At 43.7% G+C, this 23,011-nt stretch overlaps 1 protein-coding gene across 3 annotated transcripts in view; it reads right to left on the bottom strand.

The window, feature by feature from the left end:
- Positions 1-359: 359 nt before the first annotated feature.
- LOC110538100 (insulin-like growth factor 2 mRNA-binding protein 1) overlaps positions 360-23,011 on the bottom strand; it is a 59,735-nt gene continuing 37,083 nt past the window's right edge. Inside the window, exons 3-15 of one of the 3 annotated variants that reach the window (XM_021624690.2) lie at positions 13,596-13,644; positions 12,543-12,594; positions 11,734-11,788; positions 10,309-10,596; positions 9,858-9,992; positions 9,528-9,650; positions 8,555-8,690; positions 8,220-8,336; positions 7,878-7,994; positions 7,206-7,280; positions 6,767-6,898; positions 6,448-6,561; positions 360-6,274 (exon numbers count right to left, since the gene is read on the bottom strand). In XM_021624690.2, coding sequence (XP_021480365.2) covers positions 6,110-6,274; positions 6,448-6,561; positions 6,767-6,898; positions 7,206-7,280; positions 7,878-7,994; positions 8,220-8,336; positions 8,555-8,690; positions 9,528-9,650; positions 9,858-9,992; positions 10,309-10,596; positions 11,734-11,788; positions 12,543-12,594; positions 13,596-13,644 — 1,558 coding nt within the window. In that variant the 3' untranslated portion in view covers positions 360-6,109. Of the gene's footprint in view, positions 6,275-6,447; positions 6,562-6,766; positions 6,899-7,205; positions 7,281-7,877; positions 7,995-8,219; positions 8,337-8,554; positions 8,691-9,527; positions 9,651-9,857; positions 9,993-10,308; positions 10,597-11,733; positions 11,798-12,542; positions 12,595-13,595; positions 13,645-23,011 lie in introns of all 3 variants that reach the window. The other 2 variants (XM_021624688.2, XM_021624689.2) reach the window with 2 other exon arrangements.

The following is a 23,011-nucleotide window of genomic DNA, read 5'->3' as shown; positions in this document are numbered from 1 at the left end:
TACAATATAAATATAGGACAAAACACAAATCACAACGAGACAACACAACACATGATTTGTGTTTTGTCCTATATTTACATTGTATTAATTTTTTATTTTTAAACCCAGGCCCCGTCCCCGCAGGAGGCCTTTTGGCATTGTAAATGAGAATTTGTTCTAAACTGACTCGCCTAGTTAAATAAAGGTGAAATAAATAAAAAAAAACAGTGTTCCACTCATAGAAATATAATGAGTTATTCTAGTTCTGTGGTTAAATTGTATTTTTTCTGTAAAGACCACAGTGGGGGAAGAAGGCAGTGGTGGAGGTACTGTATAGATGAAAAAAAGACAACACAGCAAACACACAAGACAGAAGCGGGTTCCGGTTTTCTCATCTTTTAATAACACATTCATATCTATGCTCTGTTTTGTTTACAAGGAGTTTAAAACAAGTCTTGATGAGAACTAAAGAAATCAGGCGGGCAGAAGTTGAAAGGCCAAGGCCCCAGAGGTGGAGGAAGGCTGGCAGCAGAGCAGAGCCCGATAGATGGGCCTCTCTCTCTCCATGTCCTCCTCCTCCAGCTACTCCGGAGACTGACCAGCTAAACAGGTCCTTTCTTTTCAAATGAATCATTCAAAATAAAAATACAAAATCTAATTGTTTAGACATCATGCTGCTCTGAAAAGGTTTTACTGAGTGTTATTATGTTGCAGTTCACAGAGAGAGAATCCTAATGCATTCAAACACAAGAAATACAATCCTATGTCATTTGAAAAAGCAATCAGAAAATAAATCAAACAAAAAAAGAGAAAGAATGTTGAGGCTAAAACGCACATCTAATGAAGAACAAAAATGCAATTGGATAATTAAATCTTGTTTATCTTGTTTTTTGAGAAAAACAAATACTTAAGTTCAATTTTAAGTTCAACTTTCAAAACAGCTTCTAACAACAGAGAAAACAAAATCATCTTTGGAAGAAGTAAAAGTTTTTATTTTCCTTTAATAGACTATGAACTACAGTATATGGAGATGCAGCTACCCAGTTATTTATTCATTTACTTAATTTTTATTTGAGCATTTTCAAATGTTAAACTTTTTCGTGTCCTTTTTTAATTTGACCTTTTACCAATTTTTTTCCTAAGAGGTAGATCAACAAAGAATTTACATGGTTACAGGTATCGTTCCCCTTGATTGAGGAAGTGAAAACAAAGGGAGAGATGGAAGAGGGGCAGAGCTGGAGGAGGACTGTGGGAGGAGGAGGGTGGGACACTGGGCCTCAGGACCCCAAGGTGAGGGCCTATGGGAGAGCTGGTTATCTGAAGGGGTCAAGGAGAAATGTGGAACAGGCACAGAGTGTGGTGAATCTAATGAGGGATAGAAGCAATTTCAGGGCCCTTGGGCTCTCATTTAAGAGAGACCGAACAACCCTGCTACACCAAAAGAGCCACAAGGGTTTAGTTTCCCATGTATTCACTTTGTTCCAATCCTCAGTGCCCCCTTATCACTCAAACCAACATGTCCCAGGCCTACTAGAGGATGCCCATAATAAACCCAGTCACTCCCCACACATAGTCCTCTCCTGCCCTGCTCCTGCACCCCACTTCACTCTCTGTATCTATTGTTATTTTTACAGTCTCAACTCAAAGCTGTAGAGGTAAAAATTCAAATTAAAAAATAAATTAAAGTGAATGAAAGAAAATACTGTAACATGCACTGTTTGCTCTTGTCTGGTTGATAAAAAACAATCTTATGGCTAAGTCTTGAGGTAGCGTTCCCAGTTATGTGTGAGGTTTGTCTAATCTTTGTAGCACACATCTATGATGTTTCGTTTAAGTGAAGACCAGAGTCTACCAATGAGGAAAAAAACATTGTGGTGTGCATCTTTGTTTCAATAATCATAGCCGTCATTACGAAAGCTTGAATCTGTCGTCAATATGCGAAGCTACAAGCTTTGATGGGTAGTTTCAAAATAGTTTTGTCATATTGTTGTGGGTTTGTTTTATACGTGGATAATCAACTGTCCACATGCCAAATGTTGACCATGAATATAGCTTGTCGACATATCACTCAAATTGCATAAAAAAGGACTTCAGTTTAGAGATTTAGAAAATTTCGTTTGTGGACACAATAGTGAGCCATTCGCTTTGCCACAGACAACGAGCATGGATTTCATGTTATAGTGCTTCAAAGTGTGAGGGCTAAAGACTGAGCCACTCAGTGAACAGACCAGGTGTCATCCATTACAGATAAAACCAAATTCTTATTCTTTCTCTTTTTGAGTACTAAAACTTGTTTGGCACAGTTATTACTTACATCATGTAATGCGTTACATGTTAGTATTTTGTCTTTATTTAGTAGCTGTTTATGAGATCTGTGCATTAAAAACATGATCAGAAGAAAAAAAGGTAATCAACTATTTTTCCAAACTAAAGCAACGGAAACAAATTGAAAAAAGTATATGTAATAAAACTAGAAACATCTGAACAGAAGTGAGAAAACAAACACAATCGAGGCCAGCGTAAGAGAGGGTGGAGGACTCCGTAGTTCCCCTCAACTCCCAAATATGAAATTATTTTTTAAAAAAGGTCCTCCTAGTCCTGTGGAGTACAGAAAAGTACAAATAAAATCCTGGTAGTAAGAGAGTGTGAGTAGAAGGATCTTAAACCAGGGTGGTGAGATAGTGAAAGAAGACTAGAGGGGAGGAGGCTACGTGTGTGACGTTAAGTCCACTTTGACTGGACTATATGGTGTACAGTTGCATTTCCAGTGACCTAACATAAATAGGCAATTCTTGTACATCAAACAAGGGTACGCTATTTGTCTGTCAGTCTCTGACATAGTAGATAATAGTCCCTCCCCCGCTTTCCACAAACGATTGGCCCATCTCCCGTCACTCTTCTACACCTCCCTTACTAAATTGCATCAAGTTTAAAAAGTCCTGGAGGTTCTCGGTCATTTCAATATTTAGTTGTTTACGTTATTCAATTAGTGTAACAGTATTTAACCAGATGTCATGTCCAAATAAAGCTTGCTGTATACAAAAAATAAAATAAAAAACTAAAAATGGCTGCAGTCTGAATAATCCAAAATAGTGTGTCTTGGTGTTTGTGAACAGAGCTCTATGGGTCGGAAAGAGACGGAAACTTCTGAGGAGCATTTACCCCACATGATGATGGAGTCATATGCTCCTTTCATATGCTCATTGCCAAGGAGACCTCTAAACATGTCAAGTCAGCTCTTGCCATGGCGAAACAAGAAGTTGCCGTCTCTTGAAAAAAAAATGGAAGCATAAACAGTAGAATAGACTTTCACCTGTCAATGGTGAGAAAGTATGTTTCAAAGCCGCTGGCCAGTCTACTGGATGTGTTCAGTGAATAGCTCAGGCTGTGGAAATGATGCTATCTGGCAGTGTCAATCAGTGACCTGGCACGTTTTACTCTTCGACTTTTCCATCATTTCTCATCATTTTCCCCCCATAGTTATTTCAAAAATACAAAAGTCTGGTGATCGGTTTCCTTTTACATCTAATGAACAGGTTGAATCTATTTATTTGATGCATTTTTTTCAACTTCCTTGCTTTCTGCTCCCATTTTTAAAAGGTTTTTGAACACTCCTCTGTCTGTTGAAAGACAAACCGAGTCCATAGGTTCTCTTTCTACTTTTTTCTGCTTTTTTTTTACACCCCACCACTTCCCCCGCAAAAAAAAATGTAACACTTAAAACCAAGAAACAAAAAAAATCACTAACACACCCAAACCCACACGCGATCACACTCACAGATTGTGAGTGTGGGGAGGGCTGAGGCTTATTGGTCAGTGCACAGAGCTAATAAATATTCACATTCAGTGTTTTCAGAGCAAGGGGACAGATTGAATGCCCTTCAGTCTTCCATCAACATTTATCTGGCACAGCACTAAAGATGGACTGCAACATGTAAGTAAACATTCTGCGCATTAAGATGATGTCATCATGAAACAGACAAGAGGGCCTCGGATACACAGTGGTCAAAGTCATATCATGGGAATTCTGCCTCAAAAACCTATCCTGTCATGCTGTCAGTATTCTAGTTCAGCAGTATAACAAATTATAGCTTGTATGACAAACATATATAATCATAAATAACCGTTTGACCATGTCAAAAACATAATTACCGGGACCTGATCATAACCCACCCCCATGGTGTGGTATGGACCAACATGTGCCCAGAGACCCTCTTGACTAACAGCGCCATTCCCCATTGGCCAATACTCTGATTTTAAAGACCGAATGCTCCAATCATACTTCAGAAGAGCCAGAGGCTGCCCCCAAAGCAGGCATGACAACACATGACATGGTCCTCTATCACCTAGCCATTGTTGGCTAATTTCACTTTCTCTTCTGGGGCATCACCTCCGGGTCATTCTGATTTTCAAAATAAAAGTCACACAAAAAAAAACAGAAAAAAATAACCAAAGCAACAAGACAAAACCTAAAAAATGTATTTATTTTTTCTTAAAAAAATAAAAAATATTCAGGACTATCAGCTTTATATAAAACACCAGCAAGCAAAAAAAAAGTTAGGAATACTGAGGTAACAATACCCTGAGGTAGGTTTTTATTTTTAATTTCATTTTATCTAATCTTTTCTAGTAACGGTGAGAGCGCCCCATGCTTCTACCCCTCCTTCATTAGGTGGGGTCTGGAAGCGTCACCAGCAGGCCTTCAGCGGAGGGGGGAGAGAGAGAGAGGAAGCCATCCCCACTAACTGTTATTACCTTTCCATCTAAAGGCAAGGACTGTGGATCAACTCACCTGACCCATGCAGTCGTGGTCCTCAAAGACTGCTGTGTGTACTGTTTTTGATTCCATCTAGTCTCCTAACTCGTTTGTGACCTCAGTACGTGTGGGCCCAATCCTGCTTGGTATCAAATTAAACAATGGATTTCGTTTTTGATGTTTTCGTATATCCAATAAAACGAAATCCAGAACACACAGGGGTTTCCAAAGAACCGGATTGGGTCTAAATTGGGTCTGAGCATGAAAAAGGCAACGAGCAAAATCAAATAAGACCTCTTGCCTGTCAGTCATTGCAGGACTGCTACACAGTATTTCTCCTTGCCCTCAATTCATTCTCCCGAGGGACTTGGGTTAACTCACATATCATATATATATAATATATATAAAATATGCCGTTTAGGCGTGGGCCGCTCGCCAGCGAGCATGGCTAGCTAGTTTACGGTCGTTCTCGTTCCGCGTCTCGGAGCTAAGCCTCTGCAATAGAACTGCAGGACTAGCCGCGGCCTCCACGCTCTTACTGATCTCTCACTGCTCCGACCGCCAGACGCCTATCGGGACCTCAGGAACAAACCGTGTCTCGGAAACGAGGCAGACCTGAGTTTCGAGGCGACCCCAAAAGGCAAGGCGATTGAGCGCAGCATTTCATTACATTTCATGAAGATTCTATTTACAACCTCATATTTTATTTTGTTCTTCTTAGATTTCTATTAAGGAGTCAAAGAGCAGTGTTAACAACTGCGGCCCCTCTGCTGAACTTTCATTGGCTGACGAAGGGTCACTTAATCCATGACCCCGCCCCCACTGCAATGGCTTCCCCGCCCCCTCTCCCGGCTCCTGATCACTGCATTCTATTAATAATACCTCTGAATAAACATTTCTATACATATATCTTTATCTTTAAAAAAACCACCCTTAAAATATAGGACTGGCTGGAGATGGTTAAGAGCTCAGTATGGGTTTAGTATCAAGTAGGCTGGCCTATCCAAGTGTGATCAGGGAAAGTAGTCGCTCTCCATATGAGGAGAACCAAATGACCCCCATTGGTGTGTGAGAGAGACCCTCTCTGAAACACACAAGGACGCCTCTACCTACCACCTCCTCCAAACAACTCACCATTCCCAGTCAGTCGCTCTGGCCTGGCATCTGGTCTCTGTTTTCTCTAAGTTTACTTTGCCTCTCTTTTTTTCCTCTCTAAACTTTGTCCTCTCTCAGGTGTTTCCTCTCTCTGACTCAGTTTGACTCGCGTCTCTCCTGTCTATCGCTGGGTCCGTGTGTCGCTCTCTTTTATACGTCCATTCATCTATCCGCCGTTCGTTTTTCTGTCTGTCTGTCCGGTAAGGTCCCTCTGCCCCATCACTTTCTCTGGGGCCGGGGCTCCTGTGCCAGTCCCTGGGAGGGCCCCATCTCAGACAAGACCTGTGGGTGTGGCCCCTGGCGCTCCCCCTGGCGCTCCCCTATGCCTCCCTTCTGCTGCTGCCTGACCTGCGTAAGAATGTCCCTGATCTTCCTTTGGGCCAACTGCAGGAGAAAACAACATATGAGTGAGCACGTGAGAAGACTGAAAAGTACTGGAGAAACTGTTGACGGAAATGATGAGGAGAGGTTGGGGCCTCTTCAAATCTTGGTAGGTTCTATATAGCCAATTCCTATAGGCAGCTTATGAACGAGAATGAGGACTAGGAGATCCTCACCTGGCTTGCGTAGAAGTGGCCGATGATCTTGACAATAACCTGGTCATTCTCGTCTGGGGTCTGTTCGCGAGGGACCACCACCTCAGCTGCAGTGAGGTTCTGTAGCTCATTCACCTGAGGAATAAAGAAGGTTATGTTAGTGATTTGCACTTAGATAAAACTAACATGACTGTTTATCGTGATTAGTGGTCCTATGCTCGGTTATTCCAACTCAGGAGAGGATGGCCACAAAGGACATAGAGGAACAGAATTGATTGTAACACAAGGTACAAAAAGAGAAAGGGATGAAAAGGACCTAGAGAAGACCCTCTACACTCACCGTCTTTCCGCCTTTCCCGATGACTCGGCCGGCAGCGGCAGCAGCTACCTTGATGTGCGTCTCCAGCTTCACTTCCTCCTTTGGCCCAAAGAAGTTTTCCTCCTTCAGTTTGCCATAAATCCTGCCCTGAGCCTGAGGTGGCAACAAAGAGAGTTTGACATCAAAAAGTAACTATACCCATGGCTTGACGTGTGACTTCAACAGGGATTTGGAGGGAAAAAAGAGAGTACGAAGGAGAGGAAGAGTGTAAGGCTAAAAGTAGGGAAACACAGGTTGGAGGAGAGGAAACGGATGAAGGATGAGAAGGCAGGACAGGCAAGCAGAGACCACACACACAACAAAAGATGCAAACACCAAGAAGAGGGCTCCCAGTTCTGAACATGATGAAAAACAGAGGCTGAAAAAGAGATTGTCTTGTCATGCTCCCATTCTACTGTACCTTGAACTGGGCCTCAGGTGGGCCGGTTACAATGACCATTCGCATCTTGGAGTCTGGAGCCTCAGCTGGGGCAATCTGTCAGGGGAAAATATATGAAGGTCAACTTAAACCACATAGATAGAGGTCTGTAGCACATGGGAATATGCAAAACTGACTCCTCAGCCTGAAGTCTCCCCACTTGTGCCAGCGAATAGCGAGCTTTTCGCATGGCGCCGACTGGCAAGATGCTTCAGGAGGGCGGTCACGTGTGCTAGCAAGGCAGAGGTCCTGAGTTTGAGCCAGGTTTGGGCTGAATCAGAAGGAAGTGTTACCCGCTAAACAAGCAGTGTAACGTCCTTTATAGAGACATGATAAGTACAAGTATCGGTGTCTCAAAAAGTCATTGTTTTTTCAAATCAGTTTCAGAGCGGTGATGAAATGCAGCTTGGTGTATTATCTTTCCTCACTGACATTCACTCCTTGTGTGAGCACATTTTTTATTTTACCTTTATTTAAAGGGCAAGTCAGTTAAGAAAAAAATATTATTTTCAATGACGGCCTAGGAACAGGGGCAGAACGACAGATTTGTACCTTGTCAGCTCGGGGGTTTGAACTCGCAACCTTCCGGTTACTAGTCCAACGCTCTAACCACTAGGCTACCCTGCCACCTGTGTATCCTAGTAAATTTCTCACCTTGATTGATGCTCCAGCGAAACGGCTTAGCTGTTTTATATGCTGTCCCTTCTTGCCAATAATAGCTCCTACTGCCTGGGCCGGGATGTACACATGAACTGTCTCCTGCTCAGGGGCCTGTAGGGTGACATGAAACAGTTACAACTATATCACAACATGACCACAGCCCAACCAATATCTGACCCCGCTGATCTAGAGGTTATTACCACACCATAACCCAACCCTGAGACAGACAGAAGTAATGTTTGTGAGAGCTAGCATCAGCGTTTGCAAGCACAGCAAACTGAGCTAAAGCTCAATGACTGGAACCCAACTAGCTTAGATAGAAGCCTGTGAACTTACCCCAAAAGAGCCGTAGGGGGATGCAGAGTTGCCTGGTGGGGGAGGGGGCATGGAACCGGAAGGGGGGAAAAGTCCAAGCGCTCCAAGGTTTAATCCGGGAATCAGATGAGTCTGTTGCTGGAGACAAGAAGCAGGTAAGTGCCAAAGGAACTGAACTGAGAGTGCATGATAGTTTGAGTGCATGTGACAATGACTGTATGTGCATTTCTCGCTATTAAAGTCAACAAATACAGGTGGAAACCTAAAGTGCCAGGGCCAGGGGAAAGATCTATGTGAGAGACCATTGTGTTTTGAAGAGAATTGGAGGCCAGTAACTTTACTGAGCATTGACTCACATTCATGGCGGCCATGTCATTGTCATAGGCCTCACGCACTTTCTTCATGATCTCTGTCTCGGCCAGACAACAGGCCTCAATGGGTCCCTTCACTGTGATGGTCCTCTCTGGGTTGTACACGGTCAGGTCCTGGAGTCTGCACAGGTGCGGAGGGAAGGAAGAGAGGGTGGGAGAAGTGAAAGAGAAGGAAAAGAGGAAAGAGGGACAGGTCAGGTGGAAAAGGAGGAAGATAAGAAACAGGAAGAGTGGGTAGAATAAGAAAGAAGAAGGGGAGAGGAGCAGAGGGAGAAAAAGAACAAGGAACGCTGTTAATCAACCATAGGTGATCATTGGAGACTACACTAATGAAGAAACCACTCAGTACATATAGTTCTATTTTTTTTACCCCTTTTTTTCTCCTCAATTGGTAGTTACAGTCTAGTCCCATCACTGTAACTCCCATACAGACTCTGGGAGAGGCAACGGTCGAGAGCCATGCATCCTCCAACACACAACCCCACCAAGCTATTTTTGACACACTGCTCACTTAACTCGGGAAGCCAGCCGCAACAATGTGTCGGAAGAAACACTGTACACCTGGCGACCGTGTCAGCGCCCTGCACGCCACAGGAGTCACTAGAGCGTGATGGGACAAGGACATCCCTGCCAGCCAAACCCTCCCTTACCCCGGACGAGGCTGGGCCAATTGTGCACCGCTTCATGGGTCTCCCGGTCACGGCCGGCTGCGACACAGATTTGTAGTGACACAGCTAGCACTGTGGAGCAGTGCCTTAGACCGCTGCGCCACTCGGGAGGCCCGTACAACTGTACAATTAATCAGTCTCAGTCATTAGATATAGTCATAGGTTTCAATCACATGGTGCATGATCTTTCCTAATTGACCATGGCAGCTCTGCGTAAACATAACCAGGGACCTGTGTGTTTCATGATGTGTGTAGATGTGTGTGTATGTTTTTAGATGTGTGTGACTAACGGGGAGATGGTAATCTTGGTGTCGGTGTCCTGCTCCACTTTTTTCAGGTTGCGCCCCTCCTTGCCGATCAGTCGGCCTACAAAGTTATTGTGAGCCAGGATCTTCAGGGGTACTTCTTCAGCACTGAGAGGATGAGGAGAACACAGTATGAGATTAAACACAGGATAAAATCCAAATATACCGTTTCCTAACTGTATTTATAAACGTCCACCCCTAGCACAATCGGAGATACCGTTTTTTAATGGGAAAAGTTACAAAATAGCTGGAGGGTCACTTTAAAGTTGTCACACTGTGCAGGGTTGACAGCTGCTTCATGGACACTGCACTCACGTCTTGGTGTCCTTAGCCTCCTGTTGCATGATGTCCAGGATCATACGGCAGGCAGAGGAGCAGCCCTCAGGGGTGGAGTGGATGCTGATTGGCTTCTCAGCTGCGCCGGCATTCTCTTTGCGATGGACGTCAATTCTAGCAGGGACGGAAAACTCAGGAAAGTCAGTTTGGCCATACAGTATGGTGTCCACAAACAGGTGGGCGGGGCACTTTTGGTTTGTTTAAATTCAATCGAAAGCCCTTTGGGTTGTGCAACGCTCCCAGTACCTTTTCATACTCACTTTCAAAACATTAACAAAGCTGGGATGTAAAAGCCTCATATCAGTAATGGCTTTGCTCGGTCTATTCTAGCAACATGTTCTCTTTTAGAGGCCATACCGGTGACTTGCACTTACTTGATCTGGTTCTCTGGTACTCATCTGTTACTTGGTCAAGTCATATTGGTACTCACTTGCTCTGGGTTTGTTTGGTGATGTTGCGGATAGTGGCACCCTCCTTGCCGATGATGGCCCCCACGTATTGGGTGGGCACCAGGAGTCGGAGGGGGATGTCAGCGTGCTGGTGTTTCGAAGGCATGCCTGAGCCCGGGGAACCTCCACGGGGGCCGCGGGACCCGTAACCGGGGCGACGACTGTTGTCCTGGCCACGTTGGGAGTCGACATCGGACGTCTCATCTGGGATGTAGGAGACGCGCAAGGAATTGTTCTCAAACTCGTAGCCGTTCAGCTTCTGGATAGCCCTGGGAGAAAGAGGTGGATGTTACGTTTCACATTTAATCACACATCGACAATATCAAAAAAACTAGAAATGGTCGTTTATAAGGATGACAAAAGAGAAAGAAAGAATTCCTGTGGTTTGTGTCATTTATCCACAAGGTTTTCTGAAAACATTTTTATAATGAGTTTTATATGATTTTACTGAAAGAAAATGGACCTTGAAAGCCAAATGTCTCAAAACAATGCTTTTCTTAAGTGAAACCTTCTACTATGGCCAAATTCATCAGCTGCATGTGTGCCGTTCATCTTTAATATCTTTGATCATTTTTGTTGCAGCGCAGCGCAATCCCCAACTGCAGTCCTACTATCATACCACTAGAGGTCAAGCGAGTGATATATATTTATATATATATATTATATATTATATATATATATATATATATACATACACTAAATATACAAAAGTATGTGGATACCCGTTCAAATTAGTGGATTTCAGACACACCCGTTGCTGACAGGTGTATAAAATTGAGCACACAGCCATACAATCTCCATAGGCAAACATTGCCAGTAGAATGGCCTTACTGAAGAGCTCAGTGACTTTTAACATGGTACCATCATAGGATGCCACCTTTCCAACAAGTCAGTTGATCAAATGTCTTCCATGCTAGAGCGGCCTCAGTCAACTGTCATTTTTATTTTTTAAACGGGTAAGTTGACTGAAAACATATTCTTTACTTATCTATTGTTCACCTAATACCTATTTTTTACTTAAAAATTGCACTGTTGGTTAGGGCCTGTAAGTAAGCATTTCACTGCTGTGTTCGGCACACGTGACAAATAAACTTAGATTTGATTTGAGTGTTCAAATATTGAAAAAACATTTGGACATAATTTAGCCCTATACGCTTTGTTCGTCTGGTCCTCTGTAGCTCAGTTGGTAGAACATGGTGCTTGCAATGCCAGGATAGTGTGTTTGATTCCTGGGATGTCAAATGTATGCACTCATGACTGTAAGTCCCTTTGGATAAATGCGTCTGCTCAATGGCCTATATTATATGGACACAAAAACATTCAGATGAGCAAGGTGTGAAAGGATATGGAGTGGGTACATTTGTAAGTAGAGATATAGAAAATATAATGTACTATGGGAGACTTACTGTCTGGCATGTTCCCGAGTTCCATATGTGACGTTGACCACCGCAGTCTCACTGTCTGTGTTCACTAAGAAAAGCAGCCAGAGTGAGAGGAGAGGGGACGAGAGAGAGACACGCAAGGAGAGAGAGAGAGGAGAGAGAGGAGGGGAGATTGCATAAGTCAGAGGCTATAAACCCACCTCCTTTCCATTTCCTGAACAGTTGAGCACTGAGAGTTATTGATATTGATTGACCTATGACAGAGCATGGGATATCCCATTGATCAAACCTGATTCGCTGACAGAGAAGGACTGAGAAGCAGTGATTTACCACTGACATAAAGACTTCCCTCTCGCAGTGTTTCCGGTAGACTGGTATACTCAAGCTATTTCTTAATGAGCTGTATTCACAAAGAGAGGTGCTTGGACGACAGAAGGAATGTCAGAACTCTGATCATAAAGCGCCTCAGAGTAGGAGTGCCTCTTAGATCGTAATGACTAAGATTACCTGGACAGGTAGGACCTGATCCTAGATCAGCACTCCTATTCTGAGACGCTTTATGAATCTGCTTTTGTTTTGTAGCTCAGATGGATATGTAAGCAGATCCGGTCAGGTCTCAGGGATAGAAAACAGTGAGTGACATTTTTGCGGCGCAAAAGCATTGAGCAAAGTGCAAAGAGTTACTGTGAATCGCATTATAATCTCGCCCAGTGAGTGTGTACAGGAAGCCTTATCATTGGATTTGCAGGTGAGATGTTCAGAGCGGAGTCTGACTGGTTGTGAAAAGGACAGAATAACTCTATTTTTCCCCAGAGGTAACTTCAGTATCTTACCTTGTTCGCAGTTCTCAACGGTTCCATATTGGGCCAGCAGACCATCCAGCACCTAGCGAGGGGAGAACACAATTTCATTATAGTTATGTTAAGACATTTGCACCTAAACTGGGCTTCTCCAATGTTCTCTTATTTGTCTCACTTGCTACATCAGTGTGAAGCAGTTCCAGTCCTCAAGGGTCAAAGTGTCTGCATCATTTCAACCTGCCACTTAAGTGATTAGTGTTACTGACTGGAGAGAAATGCTTCCCTGGTCTAAATCAGACACTGATGTCCTGTGTAGCTCTGTTGGTAGAGCATGGTGCTTGCAATGCCAGGATAATGGGTTTGATTTCCGGGACCACCCATACGTATAATTGTGGCACCCACTACTGTATGTCGCTTGGATAAATGGCATATGCGGCCGTCCAGAAGCTTGGTTTGACTTCCCTGCTGTTTCTACCCCTGACATTGGGCCTCTTTTTTTTTTATTCCTTGCTGTACTGTGGCTCACGTGCAGGGCTATAACATGGCTGGAGAAACGATACCCTCGTGTGGCCAGCTAGGGAAGTTACACGCTGCGCGAGAGCGCCCGTCAGGACGGAGTGGAAAGAAAGAGAGGGAGGGAGAGAGAGAAAGAGAGGGAGAGAGAGAGAGAGAGAGAGAGAGAGATAGAGAGAGAGAGAAAGCGAAAGAGCCCCGCCTTAGCAGAGACATGTGGCCTGTCTTCGCCCAGCTGTCAGCGGCAGCGTGCGCCGCTCGAAGCCCACGCCAGCACACACTCACACAGACACACACAATAAAGACACAAATGCACATACGAACACACACGCTCATGCCCGCAGCCATAGTTCATCTAAATGCCTTTTACCCCCTTAACTCACTCACATCCCAGACGGCTACACAGAACATTCTGTTCGCAACATTTTTTCTGATTACTTACCTTTGTTGTAGCAGGGACTAATCTATGTTTTTCCGTCTCCAAGTAACACTAACTGGTTGAGAGACACTAACGGACCATTGATACATTTTGATATGGTGAAACTATGTCCTGGTCAAACCAGGGGCACTCACCTCCCACTGCAGGTGTGGAGGAATGTTTCTGATCTGGAGTTTCCTGGTCCTAGGAGAGAGTGAAAGAGAGAAAGAGAGAGTGAAAGAGAGAAAGAGAGAGAGCGAAAGAGAGAGAAATACTATTCGAAAATATTCAACTCAAACAATCCTGTAAAACATTTACATATTTTATGCAGTCAAATTGATTTGGTTAAACTATTACCTGTTGTGTGGTTATACTATATTATACAATGGGTGGTTATAATCCTGAATGCTGATTGGATGAAACCTCATTCCAGCCGGTGTTTATTCCACAAGTTACCACCGGCTAAATCTATGACATCAAAATGCCTATTTACTCAGTTCCATCTGACTGCGTAATCCACTGTCTCATCTCCCCAGCCAGGCAATTTATATACTCGATCTCCACTATAAAAAGCATCTAGACATTATCTTAGATTTCTTTTAGACTAACATTTAGTTTTCAACAGTGGAGATTTGTATGAACCTCGCTGTCTGTCTCTCCAACATTTGCAAAATTTTTCAATATTGAAATTCAATCTCCAGCTGTCCCATAATAATGAACGTGTCGGGAGTCGGGACAAGACAGACAAGCAGGCTGCGTTTCTCAGCCAGTCTAAATCATGAATCAGCTGGCATCATTTTTTATAGATATAAACAACTGTCAATTGAAAAAATGTCAAATGAAACGAAGTGCAGCTAGTTTGCAGTCTTTCCAGCTTCAGTTTGAAGTGATTGTGTTGTTGTCTAGCTCCTCTGAACAACAGCGTCCTGATGAGTGACCACCTTTTTTATGCCAGGCGAAATCGTGCCTCATTAGCTCATTGTTATGGATGTATCCAAATAACTGTCACTAGAATGCAAATGCAGTTACTTTGCTTTTATTCTGGCTGCATTTCTTGACATGACTGTAAGTTAGCCGTAGTTGGCTAGCTAGCAAGCAAGGGATAAGAACGTTGCCAGCCAGTGTGGCAATAGAACATTTAGAACGAACGACTGGGTTCTAAATATATCCTCCAAACACCAGTTTCTCGGGCATTATTACTCAATTAACCATCCAATTCGGAATATTTTTTATTGTAAACCTACAATTTACCAAACTGATCAAACGTCATTCTTTATTTCATTGAATCAGCAGCATGATTGGGTTCTCTGGTTCGCAGTTCAGCATCATAAAATACCAGTGTATCACAGTTTGCCTGCAGCAACTGTGAGAGGAAAGAGCATCGGTGTCACTACTCCATATATTTTATATATGTACAACTCCAATACTTTGAGCCTCTCAACTGAGAAGTCTGTGACCATAAAAAAAAAACGATGAGCTCCATTGTACTGACCGCCAATGCTCCATTGAAAGTTATGACAAGCTGTCAAGAAAGACAGACAGACACACACGGTTGGCAGTCTTGTGTTTCAGGCTTAAACATCCTGGTTCAGTACACATGAGCAACGCTGAAAGTGTGTGTGTGTGTGTGTGTGTGTTTCTCAGCTCATCAGCATCTGCCAGCTTGCATATCCCGCTGCCTGTTGCTGGCCTGGACTCAGAGAGAGAGCGAAAGAGAGAGAGAGAGAGAGAGGGAGAGAGAGAGTCAAACTATTACGGAGTATAGTAGAGGGAGAGAGTGTGTGAGGTTGGCATTAAGCGAGAGTGAGTTGACTGCAGGGGAACGCATGTGAGAAAGGGACAGAGTGTCACAAGGTGCAAATAGGAGTGAGAGAGAAAGAACTGGAGCAGGGGGAGAACAACTGCCATAACAACATCAAGGTTCCCCAAAATACAAGAATAAACAAACAAGCTGAATAACTTATATATTGAACCACTCAGTACCAAAGTAGTACTCACAGATGTATTCAAAGATTTGGCCGCAGAGAAGGCAAAGTGGAGGAGATCAGGGGAATATAGAAAGGAGAGAAAAGAGGACAGGGAGGGGTAGCAGGTAGGTATTAGTAGCCTATCCAATTTTCCTGATTTAACCCCTTAGGATCTCTGTCTGGGAGTAGGATGACGTCACTCCTAGATGTAAGGTCGCATCTACCACCAGATTTTAGAGGGTAAGCTGATGCTAGATCTGTGTGCCTAAGGGCAACTGAAACACAGAGCTGGGAATTGGTTGCCAGCGTCCTGATTGAAACTCTAGAGGGAGCTCTAATGATCTATGTGAGAGGTTGTGTATGTGTTTGGTGTGTGTGTAGAGGAGAGAACGGGCGCCAGGGGTCATACGGGAGGGGCAGCTCACTGCTCTGCTGGTTTGTAAAGGGTTAATATGTGGCAATCCCCTGGTGACCTCTGAACCCTAGTTTCCACACCCAGGAGAGACACAACCCAATAAAAATTCCCTGCCTCGCCTCTCGGGCTCTGCACGACAAAACACATGGAAGGGCAAATCTAAGCTCATGGGCCTCAGGTAAATGACATTCTACACATATATTACCATAAAGCCACCCAATACAAACACGGCACAGGTTGTTTTCAAGAGCAGCAACATTCCGAAAGGTTTCAGGGCATTTTGGGGATGAGGCTAAGATGTTCCTGTTTCCTGTGCAACACGGTTGGATGGTAGTTCAGCAATGGGTTGAATGTGCTGTAACCATTAAGGCACTAACGACTCTTTGGCCACATAGAATGGTTCAGTTACTCGAAGGCCACCACAAAGTCTCGAAAAGAAATAGTTTTGGCCATTTTGGGTAAACTTGTGAAAGCCACCAAATCAACAGCCAAGATCATGGCCGAGCTTCAGGCTTCACCACCCACGGTAGTCTATTTGTGAGGGGGGATGGGTGAGCCTTTGAATTGAGATTTAGGCCTGGTGTGATGGGGGCGGGCTGGTCTGGGGGGTTAGGGGAGAATGTGGGATGGTGCAGTGAGCAGAACTACCAAGGCCACCAAGCTCCTGGTACTTTTCCTCCTCGGCGAAAACCCTTTTTCATCCATCAAAGTCCCTGTCCCGCAAATCAATACATCAATAGACGTAACCATCCACCCAACCCCCACATCTACATACTCCCCCACCCAACACTTAACTCACATTTGCCCCTTCAACCCCCCTCAACTATCGGCCCCACACCCACACCAACTGTTAAATTAAATGAACCTAGACAACACTGACCGCCAACTCCCAGGCACCTCATTGGCTGACGCCATGACGACAGGGGAGGGGAGGGGAAGATGGGTGAGTGGCGAGGAGACAATATGGTTGCACCCATTCATCTGTTGTTGTTCTTCCCTTCAGGGGTGGTCTTCCCTCCACATGCTCCAGACCTCACATAGCAAATACTCCAAAAGGAACAAACATTTGAAATTCTTGAAAAACAAAGCTCAGCTGAAGCTTAAGGAATGTGTATGTCTGTGTTACTGACTTTGTCCTTGAGGTAGCATCTAACATATATAGCGTGTGGTGGTACCAACAGGACAATGGGAGAAAGATGAGGGGCCTGGACGCTTAGAAGCCTCAAGCTCACAGCTTTGCGCTTGTGGGGTCAAATGGGAAGGGCCTTTAAGACTGATCAGGAGACTCTATTGGTCTGAAGGTGTGGGGGGGGGGGGGGGGGGGGGGGGGGTGAGACCATAGCATTGTCTCATAGGAGGGGCAAGGAGGAGTTAGTTTACCATGTGAAAGAATAGAATGGTCAGGGAATATAGGGTGGGGTGGGAGAAGCACAGCAGGTGGGAAGAAGAGAGAGGGAATATATATATATATATATATAGAGAGAGAGAGAGAGAGAGAGAGAGAGAGAGAGAGAGAGAGAGAGAGAGAGAGAGCACACTCTATAAAGGACAGACATCCCAAACATTGAACATGAGGAAGAGTGAAAGTGCCAGGGAGCACGTTTGCTACAGACCTGTGACGAAGAGCGCAGGTGTGTTTGAATGTACGTAAGTGTGTACATGTTGTACAGACACTGTTTGGTTATGCAAGGGAAAATTGACTTGCGGGAGGTTTCGAAAGGTCCTAACTGAATAGCTTAACTCTCTGTCCTCCATTATACTCATGTCATCAATTTTGGTTCCTGTATATCTCCCCTTTTTAGATCTCTCCCGCAACATTTCATTCAAGGATAGGCCTCCACGGCAGGGGTCCCCAATCACATTCAGCCGTGGGCTGATTTCTCCTTGGTCGGGGTGCCGGGACATAGCTCTAAATAATTGATACACTGCAAATTGACCACAAGAATCCTTAACAGATACAGTATTTTACAAAAACACAATAATTTCATGCCTTGGTAACATCGAGGTATGATCACATATCCCTCTATTTACACATGGGAATACTTGGGAACAGATTTCAAAAATTATAATCACTTGGAGCTCACTACTGTAAGTCATTTTGGATAAGAGAGTGTGCTAAATTACTAAAATGTAAATGTACTTTCAATATAATTTCCTGGCATTTTATGTCCAATAATGAAAATTACATAGATGTTGGAACATTGCTGTGGGGACTTTCTTCCATTCAGCCACAAGAGCATTAGTGAGGTCGGGCTCTGATGTTGGGTGATTAGGCCTGGCTCGCAGTCAGCGTTCCAATTCATCCCAAAGGTGTTTGATGGGGTTGACTGGGCAGGCCAGGGGCCTAGCCTTAACTATGAAAAACAGCCCCAGACCATTATTCTTTACAGTTGGCACTATGCATTGGGGTAGGTAGCATTCTCCTTGCATCCGCCAAACCCAGATTAGTCCGTTGGACTGCCAGATTGTGAAGCGTGATTCATCACTCCAGAGAAGGCGTTTCCACTGCTCCAGAGTCACATGGTGGCGTGCTGTACACCACTTCAGCCTACGCTTGGCATTGCGCATGGTAATCTTAGGCTTGTGTGCGGCTGCTCGGCCATGGAAACCCATTTCATGAAGCTGAGGGTTGCAACTGAGGACAGCTGATTTTTACGCACTACGTGGCTCAGCACTCGGCGGTCCCATTCTGTGAGCTCGTGTGGCCTGCTACTTCACAGCTGAGCCATTATTGATCCTAGATGTTTCCACTTCACAATAACAGCAACGGGTGTGGCTGAAATAGCCGAATACACTAATATGAAGGGGTGTCTTTACTTTTTTTTTTTTTTTTTTTACTTTTTAAAAAACTTTTTCTGGATTGACTGACCTTCATGTCTTAAGTAATGATGGTCTGTAGTTTCTCTTTGCTTATTTGAGCGGTTCTTGCCATAATATGGACTTGGTCTTTTACCAAATCTTCTATATACCACCCCTACCTTGTCACAACACAACTGATTGGCAAAAAAACGCATTAAGAAGGAAATAAAGGACTTCCAGCGCCGACAGAGATGGCCGCCTCGCTTCGCGTTCCTAGGAAACTATGCAGTTTTTTTGATTTTTGGTTATTACTGCATTGTCGGAACTAGAAGCACAAGCATTTCGCTACACTCGCAGTAACATCTGCTAACCATGTGTATGTGACAAATAAATTTGATGTGATTTGATTTGAAATTCTACAACTCACTTTCACTTTTCACTTTTAACAAAGCACACCTGTTAATTGAAATGTATTCCAGGTGACTACCTCATGAAGCTGGTTGAGAGAATGCCAAGAGTGTGCAAAGCCCCCATCAAGGCAAAGGGTGGCTACTATGAAGAATCTCAAATCTCAAATATATTTTGATTTGTTTAACACGTTCTTGGTGACTACATGATTCCATATGTGTTATTTCATAGTTTTGATGTCTTCAGTATTATTCTACAATGTAGAAAATACTAAAAATAAAGAAAAACCCTTGAATGAGTATAGTGTGTTCATACTTTTTACTGGTAGTGTATATTTATTTATTCTCTTTTTTTATTTTGCTCAGAAACCTTGGGGGCAAAAAAAAGATCGCCGGCAGGCCGCCTATTGGAGAACTCTGCTCTACAGTATCACCTCACCATTTAATAAACAAACACAACTACAATATTCAAACCTTTACTTTCATACTGTAGACTTTACAAATAAGGAACCACAAATGTAGAAAAAAAAAAGAAAAAAGTTTGGGCTCAATTGCGTAACACACACACCCTCAGATAATTTTACATAGGGGTAAAATCTACACAACCATACACACATGCATACACAGAGGAGGTGCGATTTTCACAGAGAGCTGTTGCACAGGCAAGCATGTCGCCCTGGGTGGCTCGCCTCCCATTCCCATCAGGCCGTCTGTTTAGCATTGGAAAGGTCCCTAGAGCGCCCCCCCACCGGTGGCTCACCGATGCATGATGGGACAGTCTCAGCAGGGCTGGAGGACCCGGCCATCCTCCCGGTGGAAGGAAAAAACAGTGAGGAGCATTCCATAGCCCATAATCATAAACACACACCCAGACGCCCACACATAACACACCAAGTCACACACCTACCAAGCATATTAAAAACAAACACACCCACTCGTCCGCACATGTGCATATTTGCACATACATCCGAATTAGTATTGTAACAAAAGTCACTTAGGCTCCACACATTCACGTTTGAACACACACACACACACACACACACACACACACACACACACACACACACACTATGTGTACTGAAAACACAAACACACCCACACCACAAGCATCAAGTGCATACAGACTTTGTAGATGCCCCTTGATTTACAAGATTTACAAAAACCAACAAAGGCACGCCATAAATGTAGGTCTGAACACACTTGCTAAAATAAAAGGGCACATAGATAAAATACTCACGACTATACTAACATACTGTAAACACCTACCAACACAAATACACACATACAAACTGTGATTATGTGATTAACTTTTAAACTTAAGTCAGTGGGTGGTTGGCCTAAGTAACCCTTACAGTCCTTTTCATCTAAGAGTATAACTACAACAGACCATGGAGTTTTGAAAATGGAGGCCAAAATTTGTTTTAGGGAAGATGGCGTAGCCGAAGAATAGCGACAATTACACAACAGCAATACATATACAGTCTACCAAGCAAAGGGGCCCACGACAACTCAACCAACTCAGCGGAATGAAAGAAGTACACACACATGCTAACACACACACGTGCACCAGGGTAGCTGCAGACCTCCAAATCCCACCAAATTAACTATGTGGGGCCCATGGGCAAGGTGAAAGGTCAAGCAGGAAATGGAGCACACAGGAAGTCTCAGTCATGTAGCACCGCTTTGCCTTTTCTTTTTATCCAGAGCTACTTCCTGCCTAATTTCACCCTCTCGGTGGCTTGGCCAATCAGCAACCAAGCTCAGAGGATGATGGGGGAGTAGGGAATGAAATGCAGAGAGGGAGAGAGATAGAGAGAGCGAGCGAGAGAAAGAGAGAGAGAAGAAAAAAACAATAGGCTTCAAAGACAGCAGCTTGCATTCTCTCCCTCTCTCTCTCCGAGTACTGCGCCCCTCCCCCACATGCACACACCCCCACTCCCAGCTAACTTCCTCTCAATGCATGTGGAGAGCAGAGGAGAGGGGCGAGAGATGGAGGAAGGGAAAGGGGTGGGGCCCTCAAAAAGGTGCCTCTTAAAAAATCAAATAAAACAGGGCTACTGATTAACGGCTCCTATGTACACTATTTCTGGCTCCGGGCAGAACTCTTTTGGGTTCAATGTAGAACCCTCTGGGGAAAGGGTTCTACCTGGAACCAAAAAGGGTTCTTCAAAGGGTTCTCCTATCGGGACAGCCGGAGAACCCTTTTTGGTTCTAGATAGGACCTTTTTTTCTAAGAGTCTATAGAGCAGTAGGGTAATGAGATTAAGCAGCGAACTGCCAAAGCCGTGATATATGTTGGCTCTGTACTACTGCTATAAAGCCCTTCAGTCAAAATGCTCACGTCCTCTTCCTATAGCTGTGATTGACCTTATGCGTGTAGACAACATAATGTGTAGATTTTATCTGGTATTTACAACTTGATGCTTATTTCATTGCAACTACCCGGTGAATTTGACAATAAAACCTTATTGTTATTTTTTATTTTTTTAATGAATTCATGTTTTGATTTCACATTAAAAAAGACCAGTCTGTCAACATTGACGTTGAGAAATAATTTCAACACACAATTTTTAGGGCTACATCCACAACTGGCGTGTTCGAACTTTGTATTCCACAAACGGTGTATTCAGAATGCCTAAAGTTGCAACGTTCGTATCAAACGCTAAATTCAATACTGTTTTTGTTTTGAGCGATAATTCAACATTTCAGCTTAGCTGAATACACCTCACATCCCTACTAGCCCTTCTCTGCTGCCTACGCCCTTCAAAAGAGGTAGCAGTTTTTCTCAGGGACGCAATGGAACTCGAGCCTGAATCTCCACCATAAATGAAACCAAATCCACTCTCACCATACAAAGCTCAAAGGCTCCAGATAATAACTGTTACAACAAGGCCATACAATAGCAAGGGATGTAGCTTAGCAGCACCATAGCTTCTGCTCAGAGAGAACGATAGCGCTAAATGCGAACTGTAATCACTTAATTGAGAAGCTCATTCCAATAATTGGCTCATAAGTGTCTTGATAGGTTGCCATACAACGTACACCCTAAAGCCCCACACTCCTCCTTCAATTGTCCCAAACGATGGTTGGGAGACACTGTTGTTGCACCTTGATTTTATGATATGTTGTTAATAGTAATGAAATAGTAAGACAGATGCAGATATTGCTTACCATTCAATCATACATTGAGATTTGGTAGTATTGATAGTGATACAAACAAATATCTATTTAAAAAAATCCTTAATCTCTCATTTTAGCAATATTAACAAAGTTCAACATGTTAAAGGAATGTTTTTGGTTTCAAGCGGTTTCTCCAGGGCATAGTAAGTTCTCCTGCAATGCAGGACATTTTCAACTTAGAGTGCATTTGAGGTTATAAAAGTCTTCTGAAGTTTGTCATTTCCACTTTGAAATGTCAGCCTTGATTTTCCATTGAGAAAAATGCTTCAACCCCTACAAAAATGTCCATTAATTATAATCCACATAATTATTCACATTTCCTGTTGTGCAGGATCATTTTCCTGCTGTAGCAAACTGACAACAAAAAAATGAAGATCCTGTATGCACTATACTGTAATGTGTGGGTCAACAGCCTATACATCCGGGGAATGGTGGTCAAGAAAGCTGACTGTGTGTGTGTGCTGTCTTTATGGGGTGGGCTGGGAACCTGCAGGATAGCAGGCCCATGGTTGCAGTTCTAAGCTGATTATGCCAAATGTGTGTGTGTGTGTGTGTGTGTGTGTGTGTGTGTGTGTGTGTGTGTGTGTGTGTGTGTGTGTGTGTGTGTGTGTGTGTGGGTGAGAGAGAGAGAGAGAGAGAGAGAGAGAGAGAGAGAGAGAACATGCGGACTACTGAAGTAAATTAAAACCACTACACAAAGCCTAGTTCAGGAATTGGTGTTGGTGAAGATGGGGAAAAGAAGAGCAACACTACAAAAACAGCCACCTTTTCACACGCACGCGCACACGCACACACACGCAAAT

The sequence above is a fragment of the Oncorhynchus mykiss genome, chromosome 12 (genome assembly GCF_013265735.2).
Source record: "Oncorhynchus mykiss isolate Arlee chromosome 12, USDA_OmykA_1.1, whole genome shotgun sequence".
Taxonomy (NCBI): Eukaryota; Metazoa; Chordata; class Actinopteri; order Salmoniformes; family Salmonidae; genus Oncorhynchus; species Oncorhynchus mykiss.
This window is presented reverse-complemented; position numbering and strand designations above follow the sequence as displayed.